The sequence below is a fragment of the Nicotiana attenuata genome, chromosome 5, assembly GCF_001879085.1.
Source record: "Nicotiana attenuata strain UT chromosome 5, NIATTr2, whole genome shotgun sequence".
NCBI classification, from domain to species: Eukaryota; Viridiplantae; Streptophyta; class Magnoliopsida; order Solanales; family Solanaceae; genus Nicotiana; species Nicotiana attenuata.
Window position 1 is genome coordinate 1,235,940 of NC_031993.1, and position 23,065 is coordinate 1,259,004.

At 36.7% G+C, this 23,065-nt stretch overlaps 3 protein-coding genes across 4 annotated transcripts; 2 read left to right on the top strand and 1 right to left on the bottom strand.

Moving 5' to 3' along the window:
• On the top strand, positions 11,413 to 13,041 carry LOC109225901 (DELLA protein RGL1-like). The gene has a single exon (XM_019390711.1). It carries the CDS (start codon positions 11,413 to 11,415, stop codon positions 13,039 to 13,041), a length of 1,629 nt encoding a protein of 542 aa, XP_019246256.1.
• LOC109225149 (DNA-directed RNA polymerases II, IV and V subunit 9A) lies at positions 13,752 to 17,979 on the bottom strand. The gene is made up of 4 exons (XM_019389732.1): positions 17,810 to 17,979; positions 17,640 to 17,715; positions 14,988 to 15,146; positions 13,752 to 14,161 (listed from the first exon to the last, which is right to left on the bottom strand). The coding sequence occupies exons 1-4, from the start codon at positions 17,836 to 17,838 to the stop codon at positions 14,081 to 14,083; spliced, it is 345 nt and encodes a 114-aa protein (XP_019245277.1). The 5' UTR covers positions 17,839 to 17,979; the 3' UTR covers positions 13,752 to 14,080.
• On the top strand, positions 20,793 to 22,407 carry LOC109225150 (60S ribosomal protein L29-1-like). Of its 2 annotated transcripts, none has more exons than XM_019389733.1 (3): positions 20,793 to 20,899; positions 20,998 to 21,124; positions 22,150 to 22,407. In XM_019389733.1, the coding sequence occupies exons 2-3, from the start codon at positions 21,023 to 21,025 to the stop codon at positions 22,231 to 22,233; spliced, it is 186 nt and encodes a 61-aa protein (XP_019245278.1). In that variant the 5' UTR covers positions 20,793 to 20,899; positions 20,998 to 21,022; the 3' UTR covers positions 22,234 to 22,407. The 2 variants fall into 2 exon arrangements, with proteins under 2 accessions (XP_019245278.1, XP_019245279.1); XM_019389734.1 differs by having other exon boundaries at positions 20,823 to 20,899; positions 21,015 to 21,124.

A 23,065-nucleotide genomic window follows, 5' to 3' on the forward strand; every position in this document is an offset into this window, starting at 1 on the left:
TTTTAGGCGATCCGAATCCGGGCTCCCGGGCCTATGCAAAATGTGTGGGCTATAGCATACAAAAATTTGAGGAGTTGGGCAGAATTCTAGTTTTATGGCCCTAGAACTCCAAAAAAATGAGTAACAGTCATGGCGAGGCGGTGACTATTGTTCCTTACGTCGTATTTGATGGTTCGACAAAATTTTAGGCGATCCGAGTTCGGGGACCCAGGCCCATGTAGAAGGCGTGGGCTAGTCCACGCCATCTGCATGAATTCCGACGACCAGCTCCGAATCTTCTAAAATTTTGCGGGCCCATAAAAAATGACCTAATGAACAATAGGCATCGCTTCGCCATGGTTGTTTCTCATTTTTGGCGTTTTAGGCCTATAAAATAGCAATTCATGATGATTCTAGATTTTCATGTGCTATATTGTATACCATCTACCTACATTCAGGCGATCGACCCCGAATCTCCTAAAAATTTTTAGGCCCATAAATTGACATAACGAACAATAATTATCGCTTCTCCATGAACGTTTCTCGTTTTTTGGTGTTGTAGGGCCATAAAAAGGAATTTAAGACTATTCCCATATTTTTGTGTGTTATAGTCCATGCCATCTGTATCGGCCCTGAATCTCCTAAAATTTTGCGGGCCCATCATAAACGACATATTGAACACTAGTCAACACTTTGCCATGACTGTTGCTCATTCTTTGGCATTTTAGAGCCATAAAACATGAATTCAGGATGATTCTTAGATTTTCGTGTGCTATAGTACATGCCATCTGCATGAATTCGGGCGACCGAGTCCGAATCTCCTAAAATTTTGCTGGCCGGTCAAAAATAACCTAATTAATAGTCATCGCTTCGTCATGACCGTTCCTTAATTTTTGGCGTTTTAGGGCCATAAAATAGGAATTCAGAACGATTCTCATATTTTTGTGTGTTATAATCTGTGCCATCTGCATAAATTCGGGAGACCGGCTCCAATCTCCTGTCTACGCCATATTCATGAATTCATGCGACAGACTCTGAATTACCTAAAAAAAAATTAGGCCATCAGAAACGACCTAATGAATAAGAGCAATTGCTTCTCCATAACCGTTCCTCATTTTTTGGTGTTTAGGGCCATAAAATAAGAATTCAGGACTATTTACAACTTTCATTGTGCTAATGTCCATGCCATCTTCATGAGTTCGGGTAGCGAGCTCCGATTCGCCTAAAATTTTGTGGGCACATCAGAAAAGACTTAATGAACAACAGCCATTGTGTTTCTATGATTGTTCCCTATTTTTTGGCGTTTTAGGGCCATAAAACAAGAATTCAGGACGATGTTTAATTTTTCGTGTGTTAATGTCCACGCCATCTTCATGAATACGGGCGATGGGCTTCGATTCGCCTAAAATTTTGTGGGCCCATCAGAAATGACCTAATAAAAAATAGGCATTGCTTAGCCATGATTGTTCCTAATTTTTTGACGTTTTAGGGCCATCAAATAGGAATTCAGGACAATTTCTAATTTTTCGCGTGCTAATGTCCACGCCATCTTCATGAATTCGTGCGATGGGCTCCGAATTGCCTAAAATTTTATGGGCCCATCAGAAACGGATTAATGAATAATAGTCATAGATTCACCATGACTGTTCCTCGTGTTTTGGCATTTTAGGTCCTTAAAACAGGAATTCAAGACGATTCTAATTTTTTTGTGTGCTAATGTCCATGTTATCTACATGAATTCGGGCAACGGCTCCGAATCACCTAAAATTTTGTGGTCTTATCTAACAAGTCCTAATGAATACTAGCTATCGCTTTGTCATGACCGTTCCTCGTTTATTAGTATTTTAGGGCCATAAAATCAGAATTCAAGATAATTTCTAATTTTCGTGTGCCAATGTACACACCATCTTCATGAACTCGGGTGACGAACTCTGCATCGCCTAAAGTATTGTGAGCCTATCAAAAATGACCTTGTGAAGAACAACCATTTCTTAGCCATGACAATTCATCGCTTTTGGCATTTTAGGGCCATAAAATAAGAATTCAGGATGATTTTAATTTTTTGTATGCTAATATCTACGCCATCTTCAAGAATTCAGGCGATGGACTCAGATTCAGCTAAAATTAAGGAGGCCCATTAGAAACGACCTAATGAACAACAGTCATTTTTTAGCCATGACTAGTCTACGGTTTTATCATTTTAGGGCCATAGAAAAGAGAATCAGGACGATTTCCAATTCTTCGTGTTCTAATATCCATGACATCTTCATGAGTTCGGGCGATGGGCGATGGATTGACTAAATTTTGTGGACCCATCAAATATGACCTAATGGACAATAGTGATAGTTTCACCATGACTGTTCCTCATTTTTTGCGTTTTAGGCCCATAAACTAAAAATTTAGGACGTTTTCCAATTTTTCATGTGCTAATGTGCACGGCATCTTCATGAATTCGGGCGATGGGCTCCAAATTGCTTAAAATTTTATGCGCCCAGGAAAAATGACCTAATGAACAATACTTATTGCTTCTCCATGATTGTTCCTCATTCTTTGGCATTTGAGGCTATAAAACAGGAATTCAAGACGATTTTCAACTTTTCGTGTACTGATATTTATGCCATCTTCATGAATTTGGGTGATGGGTTCCAAATCACTTTAAATTTTGTGAGCTCATCAGAAACGACCTAATGAACAAATGTCATCACTTCGTCGTTACCGTTCCTCATTTATATGCGCTTTAGGGCCATAAAACAAGAATTCAGGACGATTTTTGATTTTTCGCGTGCTAATGTCCACAACATTTTAATGAATTTAGGCGATGGGCTTCGAATCACCTAAAATTTTGTGGGCTCATCAGATACGACCTAATGAACAATAGTCATTTCTTAGCCTAAATTATTCCTAGTTTTTGGCGTTTTAGAGCCATAAAATAAGAATTCAGGATGATTCTAATATTTCGTATGCTAATATCCACGCCATCTTCATAAATTCAGGTGAAAGACTCCTATGCGCCTAAAATTTGGTGGGCTTATAAGAAACGACCTAATGAAAAATAGTCATTGCTTCGCCATGGTTGTTCCTCATTTTTTGATATTTTAGAGTCTAAAAATAGGAATTAATGATGATTTTTAATTTTTCGCGTGCTAATATCCGCACCATCTTCATGAATTCCAGCGATGGGCTCCGAATCACCTAAGTTTTATGGGCCCATCAAAAAATGATCTAACGAACAATAGTCATTGTTTCGCTAAGACTCTTCCTCGTTTTTGACGTTTTAGGGCCACAAAACAGGAATTCAGCACGACTTTCAATTTTTTGTGTACTAATGTTCACTCCATCTTCATGAATTCAGGCAACGGGCTCCAAATCGCCTAAACTTTTATGGGCTCTTCAAAAACGGCCAAATAAAAAATAGACATCACTTCGCCATGACCGTTCCTCATTTATATGCGCTTTAGTGCCATAAAACAGGAATTCAAGATGATTTTCGATTTTTTGTCTGCTAATGTCCACTCCATCTTCATAAATTCAAGCGACGAGCTTTGAATCGCCTAAAATTTTATGGGCCCATAAGAAATGACGTATTTAACAATAATCATTGCTTTGCCATGACCGTTCCTTATTTTTTGACATTTTAGGGCCATAAAATAGGAATTCAAGATAATTTCAAATTTTTCGTGTGCTAACGTACACGCCATCTTCATGAATTTGGGCTACGGACTTCGGCTCGCCTAAAATTTTATGGGCCCATCATAAACGACGTAATGAATAATTGTCATTGCTTTACCATAACTAGTCCTTATTTTTGGCGATTTATGGATATAAAAGAGGAATTTAGGAAGGTTTCCGATTTTTCATGTGCTAATGTCCACGCCGTCTCCATGAATTCGGTCGACGGGCTCCGAATCACCTAAAAGTTTATGGGCCCATTAGAAATGACCTAATAATAATGGTCATTGCTTCGTCACGACTGTTCCTTATTTGTGGCGTTTTAGGGCCATAAAAAAAGAATTCGGGACGATTTTCGATAGTGATAATATCCATGCCATCTTCATGAATTCGGTGGACGGACTCCGAATCGCCTAAAATTTTGTGGGTCCATCAGAAATGATCTAATGAACAATAGTCATAGCTTCACCATGACCATTCTCATTTTTTGGCATATTAGGGCCATAAAACAGGAATTCGGTATGATTTTCAATTTTACATGTGCTAATGTCTATGCCATCTTCATGAATTTGAGTGATGGGTTTCGAATTTCCTAAAATTTTGTGGGCCCATCAGAAACGGCCCAATAAGCAATATTCATCTCTTCGCCATGACTGTTATTTATTTTTTGGTATTTTAGGACCATAAAACAGGAATTCAGGACTCTTTTCAATTTTATAGTGTGCTAATGTCCACGCCATCTTCATGAATTCGGGCGATGGGCTCCGAATCGCCTAAAATTTGTGGGCCCGTCATAAACGACCTAATGAACAATTGTCGTTTCTTTGCCATGACTGTTCCTTTTTTTTTTTTGTATTTTAGGGTCATAAAACAGGAATTCAGAATGATTTCCGATTTTTCGTGTGCTAATGTCCGCGCCATCTTCATTTATTCAGGTGAGGGGCTCCGAATTACCTAAAACTTTGTAGGACGACCAAAAGTAGAAAACCAACAAAAGTTTTGATTTTCTACGAAAGACACACAGCCTTCTAATACAACAAGGAATTTCATAGTGCATCTAAGAGAAATATGGGATAAGAGGCTACTCCTCAACTTAACAAAGTTCATCTCTACTCCTTTAAAAACTCTCTTGATCTCTGTTAGTTTACACAGAGTTTCATCCGTAGACTGTGTTAGCTTGGCCTAATCACTTGGAAAATCTAATAGGGCTTATTAAAAGCATTAAGCCTTCTGGAGTAAGGCTGTATGTGGTCCCGGGCCCAGGCCTAAATGGGCTAAACGGGCCGGGCTAAACGGGCCTGGACTTAGCGGTCCCGGGCTCTGGCGGTCCCGGGCTTCGCGGTCCCGGGCTTCGTGGGCTCAACGGGTAGGACCAGCCCATGACGGGCCTAAGCCCATATGGTCCTGGGCTAAATGGGCCGGGCTCGTGGGCTTAGCGGGCCAAACGGGCTTTTTTTATTTCCGGGCTTTTTTTTTAATTTTTTTTATTTAGGGCAATTTCTTGTAAACCATATGTATATGTATATATATAAATTGCTCTTATGCATGGCTATATAAATATATGTGGTATATATAATATAGAAATCTAATTATTAAAGTGTTTGACGAAAATTTAAAATAACAAATCAATAGTAAAACTAAATTGGCATGCATAATAAATTAATAACAAAGTACAACATGAAGCATAAATACGTCTAATAATTTTAAAATAACACAAATTGTTGAAAAATCTTAAAGACGAATTTGCGGATAAATACCCTCAACACAATACTTTATATGCCTCCTTAAAATGCCTGTGGTACACCCTGAACGAAAATTTAAGACTCTTCCACAGTTCTTGCGCTTTAATATTTGGCCTTCTTCATTTTCTTCAAGCACTTCATAGTATTGCGACACAAATAAGCGCACTCTTTCCGAACGAGGCATGATTTAACTTGAAAATTGAGATTGAGACTTGAAGTCTTGAAAATTGGAGATTGAGAGATTGAGAGAAATTTAGATTGAGAAATGAGTATTGAGTATTGAAATGAAGAAGAGGGAGGGGGGTACTTATAGTGTTAGAGAAGGTTAGTTTTGTAAATTTAAAGAAAAATGGCTATTTGTGCAATTAATATGACCGTTGGTGGTCATTGGGGGTGGGGCCCTCATTTTGAAAAATCTTGTTTTGTAGTATATATAGTACTACTTCTTCATGTAAATATAATATATATAGTATACTAGTATAGTATACTAGTATAGTGTACTATATATTGTATGTTATGTATATATATTCCCTTATGTATTTTCTTGTAGTATATATTGTATGTTATGTATATATATTCCATTATATAATTTGTTGTAGTATATATTGTATGTTATGTATATATATTATACCTTATATATTTTCTTGTAGTATATATTGTATGTTATGTATATATATTCCATTATATAATTTGGTGTAGTATATATTGTATGTTATGTATATATATTATACCTTATAAATAATTGCAAGTTAAAGACAAAAAAATATTGCAAAGAGATATTCAAGGGCATGTCTTATAATTTTTATTACCAAAAATGGCATATCTTTCTTAGTCTTCTTCCCCCCAATGGAATGAGCACAACAAGGTACTAATACCACCATTAAAAGGAAAAAAAAACTAAAGAAGATATGTCAAAGTACAAGTTACACCATAATCTACATTGTATCTCTAACAAATCTCATAAATCCTTCAAGGTTCGGAGGAGGTTCCGTTGGTGGTGGCGGAAAAGAAGCTTGTTCATCACCGCTTCCAGGCGAAGCAGCATCCTCCGCAAGTTCCGCTATCATTTCTTCATAAGCTTCATCTATCTCCGATTGTGATTCTGCAAGTCCAAAGTTTCTTCTTTCCGAGCGGATCCAATCTCTGAATAGTACTGATTTTTCCAAGCTCTCCCTCATAGACGCTCTATGATCACCTATTTGAAGTCGTGCTTGACTGAAAGCGCTTTCTGATGCAACTGTTGAAGCTTGAATAGATAAAATATCCCGAGCCATCATTGCAAGATCGGAAAATTTTTCCCCTTTGTGCCTTCACCATTCCAAAAGATCAAAGGTGCCGTCTGGATTCTCCTTTTCAAGTCCCGGCGACAAATAAACTTGAAGCTCATTTAGATGTGAAGTCTCATCAAAATTATCACCTTGAGAACCCCTAAACTCCGTCCAAGATTTAAGTGCTTGTAGGCCCGCAGCTCTTTTAGATGATTGTGAACTAGACGAAGTAGGGGTTGGAACATTTGGCCTAGCATGATCTAACGCAAGTTGGTAAGCATTATAAATTATTTGCGCATTTATTTTAATTGAGGCTTTTGCCTCTGCAAGTGTAGAAAAATTCCTCAACCGAAAGATCTTAAAGCCTTATAATATTTGTGTTACCAAAAGTGAGGACCTCCTAATTTCATTGTAGGATTTAACAATGCAGCAACACCATAAATAGGGGGATAGGGAAAAAATATTTTTTAAACTTTTCTTTCATTGCATTTATAGCAAGTGATAAATTTCCCCACCTCCGAAAATTCAACAAACAAATCACATAGTGCTTGCAATATAAACTAAAACAATTTGAAATAGTAGGATAATATTGTCCAGAAAATGGCATTTGTAGCAATTTGAAAATGTTCTTAAAAAATCTATAAGAATTTGACATTTCGTCCAATTTGAATTTTAAGGATTTCATCATCATCCTCACCACCAACACGAGCATTAAACGTTGCATTAATTGGTTTCTATTTCATATGCAACTACTAAACTTTCGTACATATAATTCCATCTAGTTGGACAAGGTTTTAGGAACCTTTCTTTTCTCTAAGGCCAAATTCATCACATTTTTTAAAATACTCTTCTAAGTCTACTTCTACGGTTTGAATAAAAAAGCCAATTAAGAGTCATTCTAACCTTTTCAATTTCTAAGTTTAAAATTCTCATACCATCACACGACGATTAAATGGTAAATTTGACAAATACATCTCCACATGGAAAACAATTACTAAATGCAGGATTTAGTGTTGTTGTAAGTATGCCTATTAGCACTAGTGTTACTAGAAGCATTATCCATAGAAATTGCCATTATTGTATCTCTAATGCTAAAAATATCTACAAATATCTGCAAACGGTGTTAGCAATAAAATTACCTGTGTTGACGTGAATTAATTATTTCTATACGCAATAATGCGTTTTTGCATTATCCACTCCTCGTCTATCCAATGACTGTGTAACAGTTAGATAATCCACAGTCATTATTTACTTCTTACCAATATCAATAGTAATAGAAATCCGATTAGTTTATATGAGTAAATAAATACCGCAAATATTGTTCATATTCATGTTTATATTTATAAATATCGCTCTTAAATGTTGCGCGAGGTCAACCTTTATAAGTAGGATTAAAAACTTTTTCTAATATAATGCACAAAATTAAGGTTAGAAGGAAAAGTATTTATGTAAGCACATAACAGTAACCATCTTTGCTAATTCTTCACGATCTTTATTAGGATCGTAATATAAAATACCACCGTCACAGTGTTAATTCCTGGTTGAACTAGATTTGAACGTACTAGGGTTAACCGCAGTTCTACACTTGTCCCCCTCTTGCTGCGCTTTTCATTGTAAATATTTAACTTTATCTCTAGGGTGTGTTTTGTATGTGCCTAGCCAAACTACCCGTACCACTACGGTCTCCAGTATATTTATGCGCCAGCAATTTCCCACAAGTTTTACACCTAGCCTTATTTTGTTCTCTTACTTGTAGTAAAAAAATTCCAAACTTAATGATGTTTCTAGGGCGTTTAGAAGGTTGTCTATTAAAAGTAGGGGTTTCTACAGGTGGTCGGGCGGGCATCAGTTGGTTATTAACAGGACTAGTAGTGGTGAATCATCTAAAATACCCGGTTGGGTTTCATCTACATCCTCATTTTCCTCATCATTTTCTAAGATAGTTTGATTAGGATAAAGAGCATTCATAACTTCTTCATTTAATTGTTCACCTTGTGCAACATTATGGCAAAATTCACTATCGGAAAATTGAAAACAAGGGTTATCACTATCAAGAATAATAGGAGCAGCAGGACGGGTAATAGGTCTGGGTCGGGGAGCCGGGGGAAGGGTAGTAGGTTGGAGACTACTTTCACCAATTTTAGCTTTTCCCTTACCACCAAATATTTTTTTCAAAGAAAATGCCATATTAATTACAATTATGCAAACTAAACACACAAAAATATATTCTTAAAAGTTAAGAGTTGGAACGAGTTTACCGAATTGCCGAACAACTTCTTGAAAATTGAAAATCGTTGAAGACTTGAAGACTTGAATACTTCAATTCACTAACTTCACAATTTTTCACGAAATTGCAATAATAAAATAAGCAATTATAGAAGAGAAATTAGATATAGATTGAGAGAGATTGAGATAGATTGATGAATTGGTGAGTAAAAATAAAAGAATGAGGGGGTATTTATAGTTGAGAATTGGGAAAAGTGTAATTATATAAAGTTTGGGGGCCAAATGGCTATTTTTTAAAGTTCCAAACGGTTGAAAATTAAAGGCCAACGGCTAGATTTTAAAATCTGACCGTTGGCTATTTTTTTAAAAAAAAAAATTTTTTTTTTTAAAAAATAGCCGTTGGAGCCCGTTAGGACCGCTAGGCCCGGTTGAACCGGCCCAGGACCGCCTGCCGGTCCCGGGCTTAGCGGTCCCGGTCTCGTGGGCCTCGTGTACAAGACCGGCCCGTCACGGGCTTCCTACCCATTAAGGGACCGGCCCGCCGGGACCGTTTAGCCCGTTAGGACCGCGGGCCCGGTCCGATCCCGGTCCCAGACCGGCCCACATACAGCCTTATTCTGGAGTAGTGACAGGTGAAGCTGAGGCAAGAATAAATACATAAACTTTCTTTTATCACTTTATAGGGATGCTTCTGAACTGTGGTGCAAAATTTGATTGTCTTGGAAGTAAAGGCAGATTTAGTATTTTAACTCTATGGGTTCAATCTTTAATATTTTTAAAATTGAACCTATTGTATTTTTAAACTTGTCGGTTCAGACCTACCATTTGTTGTAATTTTAGTGAACTTTTACCCATAAATTTTTGTACGCGTCAAAAGTACTGGGTTTAGATAAACTCGGCGTCGCTACTCTATATCCGTCCCTGCTTTCAAGTTGCATGAAGGCAATGATTCAAGTAGAGACATTGGTACACAAGAACTGGCTTTGAGGGACTTGTTGGTATTGTGGAAAATAATGTTGCTCAGATCCTCCAAAAATATCAACATTATATTTGTATGTCGAATCCTTTAAAAATGAAATTTATGAGTTTTTGGAGTATCTGACGTTGATGCAGCGGTATTTTTAGAGGATCCCGGCAACACAAGTCCGTTGCTGCAAAGGTCTACATGTTGGAGTCCTTGCACCATGGATTTAGATGGGAGAATCCAGATTTTAGAGTGGCGTGGTACCTTGGTCAATAACAACAACAATATACCTAGTGTAACCTCACAAATACGGCGGCATGGTACCTCGGTCAAGTCCATGTATTTGGTATGACAGAAAATACTTATTTTCTGATGTTTGATTGCCGGAAAATATTTACAAGGACAGCATTTTCCACTAACAGATTGTATCTTCATAGCTTTGTACTAACTCAAGGTAAAGGACCTAAGTTATTTTCAGATCAGAAAGTGCATAAAGAAAGCTCAACAAATGGGATGGTAACTTAAGAATCTTAAGTGCACTAAAGACCCCCGGCTAGAGAGGAAGAATAGGAACAAATAAATAATAACAACAAGGCCAGGAAAATGGTGCCCCCAATGTATGAACCGAAAAAAAAAATTGGAAAAAAGCAATAGCAAGAAGCAGTAACACGACAAAGTACTAGAACAACGAAGTGGGAGATAATACTAAAAAACAACCCTAATACTAGCACTCTAAGAATCGAAGACAATGCACTAGTCAACTAGCCCTAATAAACCTGGAACAGATCAGAAAAACATACTACGACCTATTACTCTCCAACCCTAATCTTCGACCTCCATATCTTCCTGTCAAGTATAATTCTAAAATATTCAAGTGACAACTACATTCTAAAAATATAATCCTTTTTTCACTACAAGTGGACCTATACCCCCAAATAATAAATCTTGTATATAAACTCTTCTGTTTGGGATTGAGGCGTAGTTATTGTTTATATAGGCCCTATTCACGAAACAGCCTAAATAGAAAATATCGAATACGTTGGAATCAAGGTGATTGTTTTTTCAAGTGATTACGTACTTGAGTACGTTTATTTTTATTAATTTATGGTGAATATCATATCATAGTCAATATCAAAGTGTTGGATGTAGCAGACAACACCATCAATATCTCCAAAATTATCTCATATAAATTATACTACTAGTGTTTGATATAGCAGACAATATCATCAAAATCTCCAAAACTTTCTCAATAAAAATGTAGTCATATGTTGGGAAGACTAATAGGATTGCCTTTCAATACTTTCAAGATTTGAGTAAAATGTTCCATTTTGATCAATCTGAGTTTGATGTTGTTCTTCATAAATGCAGGTCATTAAATAGTTCAGAATCCAATGAAGGTGAAGATTCAATATGTAACAGCCTAACCCACTAGTGATATAGCCCGTTTTGGGATTAGGCTCGCACGGCTTTAAAACGCATCATTACAGTATAAGGCTTGTCTACTTATATACCCAGCATCTCTCCTGTGTTTTGTCGATGTGGGATTCGCCTAGGGTGTACTGAAATGGACTTGGACTTGTTTTCCTCCAGCCTCGGGAAGGATCAATTAGTAGAAGAAGAAGAACAACAACAACAACAAGACGAGCTGCAACTCCTTGTAGATTTTGTTAGTTTTGATGATTGGGATTTTGATGTTGTCCCTTTACAACATGAGTCTAATGTGGAGAAAACCGTCCAAACGAAGAAATCGTATGAGATTACTGAATCAAAAAAGAGTATGGAAACTCCATTGCCTTCAGCACTCAAGATCCTGAAAGATTACGACAGCAGGTTTAGAAGATCAAGAAGATCAAACACAAAAAAGAACATCATTAGTATGCAAAACAATAAGAGTGAGTGCATAAAGGCAAATGGATGCAAATTATCTACCGATGAAATCCTTCGTTTGGGTGCTGAAAAGTTCATCCAATCATTTACTATAAGTCGCGAAGAAGCATACATGTTTAGCCATCCATTTGCTAGCTCATTTCTTGGCCTTTCTGAGGATGACACTAGAAATATGACACTCATCGAATACCTTCTAGCTTCTGCTGAGAAAGTAGGGCAGAAGCAGTTTGATCGTGCACGAAAGCTTCTTCATGAGTGTGACAAGTCCTGTTCCAACAAAGGAAATCCAATACAGAGATTGGCATACTATTTTTCTCGAGCACTTCACGACAGAATTAATTGGGAAACAGGAATAGGTACCTCGAAAGGAATTGGAATGAAACGATTAGCTTATATAGAGGATTCGTTGATGAGCTTAAACTCCTCTATGATTGCAGCACATCAAAGTGTACCTCTGAATCAGGTGACTCAGTTTGCCGGTGTTCAAGCTATCATCGATCATGTAGCAGAATCCGAAAAGGTTCATATAATTGATCTTGAGATTGGAAATGGGATGCAATGGATAATATTGATGCAAGCTCTTGCCACAAATCAATGTGAATCATCATTTAAACATCTCAAGTTAACTGCTTTATGTACCAAATTCAGGCATAAAATTGAGGATACATGTGAGCGATTAATGAGCTTCGCAAAGTCCTTGAACTTGCCATTTTCTTTCAACATTGTAATGGTTGAAGATATCATGGAACTAAAGCAAGATGATTTTGAGCTAGATAATGAGGAAGTCGTTGCTATATTCGCGCAATACATTCTTATGAGAATGTTAGCGCGACCAGATAAATTGGACGCGTTGATGAGAGTGATCAAAGGTATTAATCCTCGAGCAATGATCGTTATAGAAGTGGAAGCAAACCATAATTCACCTGTATTCGTGGACCGGTTTGTGGAAGCTCTATTCTTCTACGGTGCATTTTTTGACGCGTTAGAGGATTGTATGAAACACGACGAAAAAAACAGGACAGCTACAGAATCAGAACATTTGAACCAAGGAATAAGGATCATTGTGGCAGCTGAGGGTGAGGAAAGAACAATCAGACACGTGAAAATCGATGTCTGGAGGATGTTTTTCGCGCGATATGGTATGGAAGAAGTTGAGTTGAGCAAGTCTTCATTGTATCAGGCAAACCTGGTGTTAAAGAATTTTGCTTGTGGGAGTTCTTGCACTCTGGAAATGAACCAAAATTGTCTACTTATTGGATGGAAAGGAACCCCTCTCAGTTCACTTTCTGCTTGGACATTTTCTTGATATGTAATAAGCTATTTAATGAAAGTTATACCTATTGAGAAACATCTCGGTGCACTAAGTGGGAATAGTGAGACAAATGATTGAGAATGTCACTAGTGAAAGCTTGAAGGCATTGGAAGCAGCTGGTGCTGCACTTGCTTATATTGTGGAAATGCCCCTTGATCTTTGTTCATGTTGAAAAATTCTTGGTACGAAGCGTTTTCTCCTTTATTGGACTTACACGACGCGAATCCAAATCAGTCGGTCCTGTGGGTACTGGATACCGAATTATTATAGAGAAATAAAATTTGTTCATGTTGGTTCATCCTGCATTTTTTATGTTTCACTCATTATAGATGTACCATGTCTTTGAAGCTGATTCTTGTAAACAAAGTTAAGGATCCAAAATTTTGTGCCTGATGGATCATTTTACTGATATAGCTATTTTTAGCTAAGCTGGGTAAGGCTGTGTCGGATCCCGCGCATGCCGGGAGCTTAGTGCATGGGACTACCTTTTTTATTATTCCATGCAATATATGACATTTGGACAAATATTCTTCTGCATAAGTTATTGGAAATTTTTCAAAAAGAAAAGGGAATTTTTTTTCTGAATAGGCAAAATGAACATATGAATTAATATAGCTCCCTCCACCAGGAATGCAGGCAGAGAAAGTGAATGATATTTGGATTAAATCGGAAAATGGAACTTCAATGATACACAAGAAACAGGATAAGTAAAATTCTTCAAATATAGGAAACACCAAAGCTAATGTTCTGAAGCCAGAAACAGTAGTATTACTCGCAGTTCAGCTATTCAGCAGAACAAAAGTTCTCGCTTCTTCAAGAAAACGCGATAAGAGCTTGGTTAACAGAAACTTAGGGAGCATGCCGAGTCTTTAGAATCTAGCCTGAGTAATAACATTGGTTCCAATCCAACACAGGATAAGATTCATTGCATTATACATACACTAAATGATGAACAGTTGCAGTATAGGTCAGAATCAGTTTTTTCAAATACGTTAATAACTAACACTGCACCCACCATAACTCGAATGTGATCTCAATCTCTCCACCTGTGGCCACAATTCGGGTTGCAGCAAACAAAGAAGAGTGTCATACCTTCTTCTCCCCTTGCAGTTGCCTGCACATATATCAATTGTTTCAGACAACTGTAAAACAATATCCAGCAAATAGATATTGCATAACAAGCAAGCAAATAAAGGTCACCAAAAATCTGTATCAAGATAAGTGCCTTCATTTGATTGATCCAGAAAAAGATAGAGCCTTTATCTTCAGTCATCATTTGTCTTCCAAATAAAGAAGTCAAACAGAAGCTCCTAAGTCCTAACATACCACAACCGAATGAGGTATGAGAAGCTAAAAGTAAAAGGTACTCAGATTGTTCCCTTCTATATTATTCAGGTAGCAGAACTGTAAATTCCAAGAGAAGGAGTACCGATAACCTAACCCAATGAGTTTCAAGACTTTTTCCAAGCTTTTTAGGAAGGAAGGATTTATTGGACCAGACAAGTTGGACGGTTTTGCTTGGGAACAGTGTAAATTTTTCAGAGGTGAGGACAATGAAATTTCTTGAGGCACATATCGACCAAGCTTCACCAATTGCAGGTCAACTTATCTGTGGCAACAAGTTGCTTTTCTACCACAATCAGGTTGTTTTCTTTTAAATATTCCAAAAGCAGACATCTCAAACAAGACATAACAGGATATAGGTCACGATTTAGATTGCCAATATCAGGCCTTCTGGGAATATCCAAAACCATTTATCTTCAGCATAGATCAGATAAAACTAATCCGCATAAGATCAAAAAGCAAATATGACGAGACAATAAGCTTTAAATTGACCAGCCACAGGAACCAGACTTCGGGCATATTTGTAAATGTTAAAGCAGCCATAGCAACTATTGGTGGCTTAAATACTAAAGAAAGCACGGAAGAAGGAAAATGACCTGGAAGAAAACTGCTTCTCCATGACCACATTGAGAACATCGAACAGATTTTGTACGAGGCAAAGTTGGATCTGCTGCTACATCCTGCAACACTTGTGTGCGTTCCGCAGCAGAATGATGTATCTCATTTCTATACACGCAATTGTTTTCAGCAGGCTCCTAAAAGAATATGAAAATGAGTATTGACATGGAACTCAAAGTTGAACTCGTATAGTGATAAAAATAAACGTTATCCTAAGAAAGTAGTTATGAGTGCCAAAAGCTTGCCTATGTTTCTAGCTCTTAGCAACTTAACTTCGACAGCTAGTGTAAGCGGCGCTTAAAAGTAAAGAAAAGCAATTAAGACAAGCAAAGTAAAAGGAGCATTAGACAAGTTACTGATTAAATGTATTTGTCAAAACACAGGTGATTTAAAAATTTCAATCTCTACAAGCCCTCATTCTTGGACAAAGGATTTCAAGGTTTTTTTTTTATATGAGAAAGGCAATGGAAAAGGGAATTCAAGTTCTGAACAAACAAATTTCCAGCAGAGTAAATAATGTGAAGGAGCAGAAGTACTATCAGATAGCTCCAATAAAATGACTAATTATTGATAATTGGATAGAGAAGTCTACTAGAACAAAAGACAGCTGAAGTGAAAGGTATCTTTGTTTAGCTTAAAGAATGAATGGCATTCCATAGGAGAAATTAAGAGATGGAATAAAATCACTAAGTGTTTCCTTTACCAGTTAACACTTATTACTACTCAAAGCAGCTAAAAACTGCTATATGGAGCAGCCATTATGCCTCAATAGGAGAGAACAAGGAGTATCCCATCAGAGAAAGGGCCTATGCTGATAAAAGCATGGTAAATTAAGAAGCACAAAAGGGAGAAAAAACTGCTGCATATACTAGGTGTATCCATATAAATTGCCACCTTTTAAAGGAACAAGATATGCAGGCTAGTAAAATATAGATTTATAACAGTAATCGTGCTAAACTCATTTTGATGGCAGGACGCTGCAAGCTATTCAAGTCCAATCTGAATAAATGAGCTGATAAACTTGTTTGACAACATCTAGCGCTAAGAGTCAAGATTCAGCCTTGACTTCATTCTTAGCTTTATGGCACCTGAATGATCTGATCTGCATGCCTTCTAGCCACACACACTCCCCCCCCCCTCCCCATCCCTCTTCCATACACATCCCCCTCCCCGACACACACATACACAGAGATACACATTTTATGTATATAAGTCTACAGATAGATGTAGGACTAAACTATGTTACATGGATCTTCATTTTCCTGTTTTTTTTATAAATTTTGATAAGCAGAAAGCTTTTTCTGAAGATGGATCTTCGTTTTGCTTGACGTACCCATCTCCAACAGGTGTAACATAAATATGGGTGCTTTATGTAGTTTCTTCAATTACACCAAAATTGTCCGTACCAGATTTATACACACTGTATCAAATGGATAAACTAGTCCATGTAACATAAATATTAGGTACATCTAGTCAAAATATACAACTCAGATAATAGATAGCTTAGAGGTGACGAAGAAGATATCATATTCAGCATACCTATCTGACAAGGGATCAGATGAAAAAGATTTTAAAAAGGAAAAAAAGAAATTAAGAGCAAAAAAAAAAAATTGAAGTTTGGCTTTGGTGATTATATGATAGTTAAGAGTTGATTCTATGCTCTTTATGCCACTTAAGGTCTTATTGCTGAGAAATACAGTGGACATGCTGTTGCAAAACTCAGACTTGCAGAAAGGTTGACGGCGCAAAAACGTTAGTTACATGGGGGCTTCAACAAAATAGCTCAACAATAAAACTTAGAAAATCCAAGTACAAAAAGGAAAGTGCTAGGATGTTTGGTTTTATAGATGAATGGATAAGATCGATGCCATCCATGCAATAAACTTATTTCACACTTTGACACCTGAGATTCCTTAACGAGTAAAATAAATCTGCAGGAGTATACTTTATTCAGGTTAAATGCACGACGAGATGTGAAACAATGCAACTTAACTTTTATACATCCAATAATCTAGAAACCTTTAGGGAACATATAAATAAAAAAATAAACAATAAACTCAACCTAGTGATTGAGGCATTGAGAGTAACAACTTGGACATCCCAAATTCAAATGCCATCCATAACACACACTTGGACAAACATTACCTTCACAACCTGTGCTTTTAAAATGGACAGGCTGCTCGGTAGAATAGTGCACTCGAGCTGTCCCATACATTACCAATATAGTCTTAACAAAATGAAAAAGATAAAATTTTCCCTAAATATATTTTTTCAAAAGTTGATGGCCAGGTTTACCCGGCATGACCACCTGTGATGGTAGAAGGTGTAGCAGGTACCTACTGAAGTACTCGAGGTGCGCGCAAACCGACTACCGTCACAAAAAAAAAAGATACTTTTTTCAGAAGTTAATAACTGTAATTGCAACAAAAGTTTCAATTCTTTCAGAAACAAATCCACTCAGCTTCCATGCAATTTCTGCAAATTGGTCCAATTGCCAAAAGTAAACTCACCACATTTGGATTTTCCTTGACTACCCTAAACCCTATTTATAGTACTATACAACTATATCAAATTGCTGCAGAAAAAGCAAAAACAAAAATAAAAGTGAAAAAAGAAAAAGGGGGTAAAACCTGATGGTCACAATTACGGCAAGCGTAAAGGAGAATCTTCTGCTCCTTATCTTCTTTAGGATACAAAATATTGTTACTGCAAAGCCAATCCATGGAAAAAAAATGGTCATTTTTTTATTGAAGTCAATAATAATAAATGTAAGAATAAATAAATGCAAATATAAACAAACCATTCTCGGCAAAATTTCATAGTACTCATTTTCGCGAGTTTTTGTTTTGAATCGTTTAGCTTTTAGAGGGAAAATAGCGATTTGTTCTATACTCTGCTCTGCGTTTTTGGGGGTTCTAATGGAGGTTTAAGGAATATATTGGTTTTCTTTCCTTATATTATAGAAGAACCCCACGAACTATGGGAAGCTACACTAAGGCCCCAACTTTGATTTCTCTCGAATCTTCTTCTTATAGCATGGGGAGTCTAAGCTTTTTTTGGGCCAAAAAAAGCTTTTTTCTAAAGTTAAAATATTTGCCCAAGCTTTTAGAAGACAAAATGTATTCTCGAGTAAAAGCATAATCTCTTTTTGAGAAGCTCAAAAAAGTAATTTATTCTCAAAAGTACTTTTTAAAAAAATACTTTTAAGAAAAATACACTTAGAAATATTTTCTAACAGCTTGGTCCAAAATATTAATTGTGGCACAAAAATGTTTTTTAAATTAAGTGGACTAACGCATATTGTTTCTCACCGGCCTCATTTTTTTTTTTTAAGATTAAGACGTCTGAATCTGAATACACATCTGAATATCAAGATGTGTATTAAGATTAAGACATCTGAATCTGAATACACATCTGAATATATTAAGATGTGTATTAAGATCTGAATAGAAACAATTAAGACTGTTTGATTTTTAACATCTGAATGTATAAAATTTATCTTTATTTGAAAATTAATAAACATAAAATTCAAATAAAATACTAACTAATATTCTATCAATAAAATATATAGTTTATTAAAATACGATAGTTGTTGGTGGTGATGGCTAACGGGTGAATGCTGACTAGAGACGGTGGTTGGTGGTAGTTTTGGTTGATGATGGTGGTTCATGCTAGTAGCTAGTAGTGATTGATAGTGGTGGCGATTTATGATTAAGGATGGTGGTGGTGGGTGGTGATAGTTAATAATGGCGGGTGGCGGTAGTAGTTGTGACTGAGGAAGGTGGTGGGTGGGTGGTGGTAGGGTATAATGATGGGCAGTGCCAGCTGTGGTTGTTGATGGTGATGGGGTGGTCAGTTGTGGTAGTTGAGGTGGATGAGTGTTGATTGTGGGTGAGAATGATATAGGGTGGTCGGAGTGGTGGGGATAGTGGGTGGTGATGGTCGATAATGGTGGCGGCTATGATTGAGGATGATGGTGGCGTAGTGGTGGTGGAGGTGGTGAAGGTGGGTGTGGTGGGGGTGGTGGTGGCATGGTGGTAGTTGATAATGGTAGGCGGTGGTGGCAGTTAATAATGAATATGTGATAGCATCTTAATAAAATTAAGTCTCTGTTATAGATCTTAATCATACAGACCTATTTAGACCCAATACGTGGTTGTGAAGTAAAAAAAACAAACACACTTAATGATTAAGATCTGAATAATTACGATTCAGACTTTAAAAACAAACGCACTTAATGTTTGAGATCTGTATGATTAAGATTCAGACCTCCATTAAGTGCAAACAAATGAGGCCCAAAAGTACTTTTGAGAAAATTACTTTTTAACATAAAGCAATATAAGAAGCTTGGCCTAACAGGCTATTAAATCATTTATTTCCTCCATGATTCTAATTTATGTGAACCTGTTTGATTGGTTTTTGAAGAAAAAATAGTAAAACTTTTTGAAACTTGTAATCATAAACTTGCGGGCACACTAGGCTGGATAACATTAGGAATGAAGGTATTCGGGAGAGGGTGGGCGTGGCTCCGGTAGACGACAAGATGCGGGAAGCGCAGCTTAGAAGGTTCGGGCACGTCCAGAGGAGAAGCTTATATGCCCCGGTTTAGGAGGTGTGACCGGTTGGCTTTGGCAAGTACAAGAAGAGGTATAAGGCGGCCTAAGAAGCATTGGGGCGAGGTGATCAGACAGGACATGGGGCAGCTCCAGATTTTCGAGGACATGACTCTTGATAGGAAAGTGTGGAGGTCGAGCATTAGAGTTATAGGTTAAGGGGTAGTCGAGCGGTTTTCCTCTTTGTACCGGCTAGTCTGATAGTGTTTTGCCTAGCACTGCTGGCGGTTTATGTTTTCACACTTTTGCATAGTATTTGTGTTACTGCTTTTCCATTTATTTGATGTCTCTCACGTTGCTAATATTATTTTTCTGGTTTCTGTTGTTGTCACGGATCTATTATATCTGAGTCGAGGGTCTCCCAAAAACAACCTCTCTACCCTCTAGGTTAGGGGTAAGGTCTGCTTACACTCTACCCTCCCCCAGACCCCACTAATGGAATTTTACTGGGTTTTTACTGTTGTAATCATAAACTTGCAATAATTTTTATGTGGCTATAAAATAAAAAGGTTTAAATTAAATTATTTTTAATATATAAGTGTGTTACTTTTTAACGAACTAATAAAGGATAGTTCTATCTTTATACATGCTTATTCATGTATTAAAAATTACGGTATTGCTAATGCCATGGTTTACTATGTATAAGAATAGTACTGAATATGATGTATGCATTAGTCATATAGGTTGAAAAACACAATCAAACAGGGATTAATAATACCAAAGCCAATACTTGTATTATTTTTCCTAATATTTCCTACCAAACAACCCTTTTTATGCCACTTTTTCCTTTTTAATTAGTTCAAAGAGAATGACATCTTTCTATATTTAGTAATAATTTAATTTTAAATTTTTTATTGCCTTTATTGAGGTTTATTTTTTAAAATTTCTTATATTACGTGTTCAATCAAATACCTTCACATAAATTGGGATAAAGGCAATATTATATTAAGTTCTTCTATTCAAATTCACAATTACCTTTCGTAACACTACTTCACTATAATGACCTACTTTTCTTTATAACTAATTTTTTATGTTGTATTGTAATGTGTTTTCTATAACAACTTTTCTTTATAACATTTCGTGGTAAAAGGTTAGGTGAAATTTTATTTATTTTTAATTTTTAATGTGGAATTGTAAGATTGGGCTTCTGTCAGTTAAGCCCAAGGCCTAAAACAGAAAATCCAGGCCTTTGATTTTGTTATAGGCCAGCAATAAGAACCCTAAGCCATTCTATTTCACTTCCTCATCACTACCGAAAACCCTAACGCCGGCTGCAGGTATTTCAATCTCTTCTCCTGCTCCTTTTCGTGCATTCTAACTGTGAAATTTTGTGCTAATTCTGTTGGATTTTGCTCTTTCTATTAACTCTCTGCAGTTGTTTGTGAAATCAAGGACCAAAAATGGCCAAGTCGAAGAATCACACAGCTCACAATCAGTCGTACAAGGCTCACAGGAATGGAATCAAGAAACCCAGGAAACACCGTCACAGCTCCACCAAAGGGGTATGTATAAATAAATTCACCTTTTTTTTATTTGCTGATGTTGTTTATTGTGAAATATATAACCTCCATTCCAATTTATTTGATACTTTTAGCTTACTTAAAATCAATTTGACTAACTTTCACAGCTAAATCGAGATATAGATTAATATTTTTAAGAATTGAAATTTGGATATTTTCAAGCTGTAGCAATCTTTTCATTTCAAAATGTTTGGAAAAAAAAATTATAATGTTGGTAAGCAAAGCGGGTGAAACATGTTGGGACTGATGAATGATGATGTATGTGGATGTCTATGTTATACAAACCGCAGCACAAAACCAAACAAAAAGACAGGGTTCTTGAATCTCAAAGTTGAGGAGTTAGATTGATATCAGTATTAAACATTTAATGCTGAAATTAGTTGTTTTAATTAATATATTATTCGTCTAAGTTCATATAGTTTTTGGTTTTTTTAAATTTAGCTGAAATATGTGCTTCCAGGGCAGCCTAGCTTGGAAGTTTTGGGTCACCGGAACCCAGTAGCTTTTGCCCAGATTCTTTATGTGTTAAGAAATCAACTAAATATCTATTAATATTTGACTATGAATCCAATTTTTGTTGTATATTAACTTGTGGTCGTGGTAGGAACCACTGTTGTCAAAGGCGCCCTAAAGCGAGACACAAAACATGTTTGAGCATTTCGCCTCGCTTACCGGGAACCGGGCGCTTCAGTGTCCATATATTCGTTATTCATGCTTATAATTATTAGTCTTACATTACACATACATATTTGTATTTTTTTCTTCATTTGTGCTTTCTTCATCAAAGCCCATGCTTTATTTGCGCCCTATGCTTAAAGCCGAATCTGCCTTTGTCAGTGCTTCACTTCAAAGAAGCATGCCTGTTACTACACTCTTTTTGCTTTAAGCCGCACGGACCTTCTTGGTTTTTTGCCCCTTTTACTTTTAAAAACACTGGTCGATATCTACATGTAAGGATGTAAATATCTCTTTGTATTCTAAGTTTGTTAATTTTTATGTAAATGCAGATGGATCCCAAGTTCTTGAGGAACCAGAGGTATGCTAGGAAGCACAACAACAACAAGAACGTGGACTCTGCTAATGAAGAGTAAAAGAATTTAGAGTAACAGGCCGCCTTCTGTTTATTGCTGGCACTGTATTTTGATATTGGGATCTTTATCTTGGTTGTTTTGAAGTTTTAGCGGATACTTATTCGAACTAGTATTTTATCAAGTATGGAGACCAACTTTTCCTTTTAATCAATACCTCTTTGCAGTTCATTTTTATTATTACTCACCAAATCCTGTTCTTTATCATGTTTGATCTTGGATCTGGATATCTTTATTTGGATGTTTTGCTTAGTTATATCACAGTGATAGAACTGCCTAATTGGCAAAAATGGAAAAGGCACTAGTTGATCATGTAGTTTATAATGTGAGTCTCTGCAGACTCAAGTTAGTTCATGTTCTTTTGAGCCTTATTAATACTATATGTGATGCCGGTTGCTGGATAATTACAAGCAAACATGTCTCTGTGTAGAGACAAGATGCAAGCTGATCATCTTTTGCATGAAAGAGTTGCTGTAAATGTTAATGTGAGGCACCAGTTAGGATTTTTTTTGTGCAGTTGCGTTACCTGGCAGTGTAATTCCTTAACCGTCTCATATGTCGAAAGCAAGCATCCATGTTAACTCGGATGCCCAATATGTAGAAGTTGCAACTAGGAGCAGTTGCAATCTTGAAGTATTATCGTGTTGGTTTCTTTCATGTGCATATAGTCTCAAGCAGTTTATTGTCTGCAGTACAATCTCGTACACAATGTGTATTCTTGTCACTTGCTGTACTAGAATATATGTTTGTCAAACTGCATTGAGCTTGTTGCTTTGGTTTGCCAGATTTACTACTTAGAGAGTTTAGATCTTTGGCTGCTGTGTGGTTCTAGTGT

Coding starts and splice junctions, on each gene's coding strand:
- LOC109225901 (XM_019390711.1), top strand. CDS start 11,413: ATGGACTTGGACTTGTTTTCCTCCAGCCTCGGGAAGGATCAATTAGTA.
- LOC109225149 (XM_019389732.1), bottom strand. CDS start 17,838: ATGAGTACTATGAAATTTTGCCGAGAATG. Junction 17,716..17,809: donor ATGAAATTTTGCCGAGAATG/GTTTGTTTATAT, acceptor TTGGCTTTGCAG/TAACAATATTTTGTATCCTA. Junction 14,162..14,987: donor GAGAAGCAGTTTTCTTCCAG/GTCATTTTCCTT, acceptor ATATATGTGCAG/GCAACTGCAAGGGGAGAAGA.
- LOC109225150 (XM_019389733.1), top strand. CDS start 21,023: ATGGCCAAGTCGAAGAATCACACAGCTCACAATCAGTCGTACAAGGCT. Junction 21,125..22,149: donor GTCACAGCTCCACCAAAGGG/GTATGTATAAAT, acceptor ATGTAAATGCAG/ATGGATCCCAAGTTCTTGAG.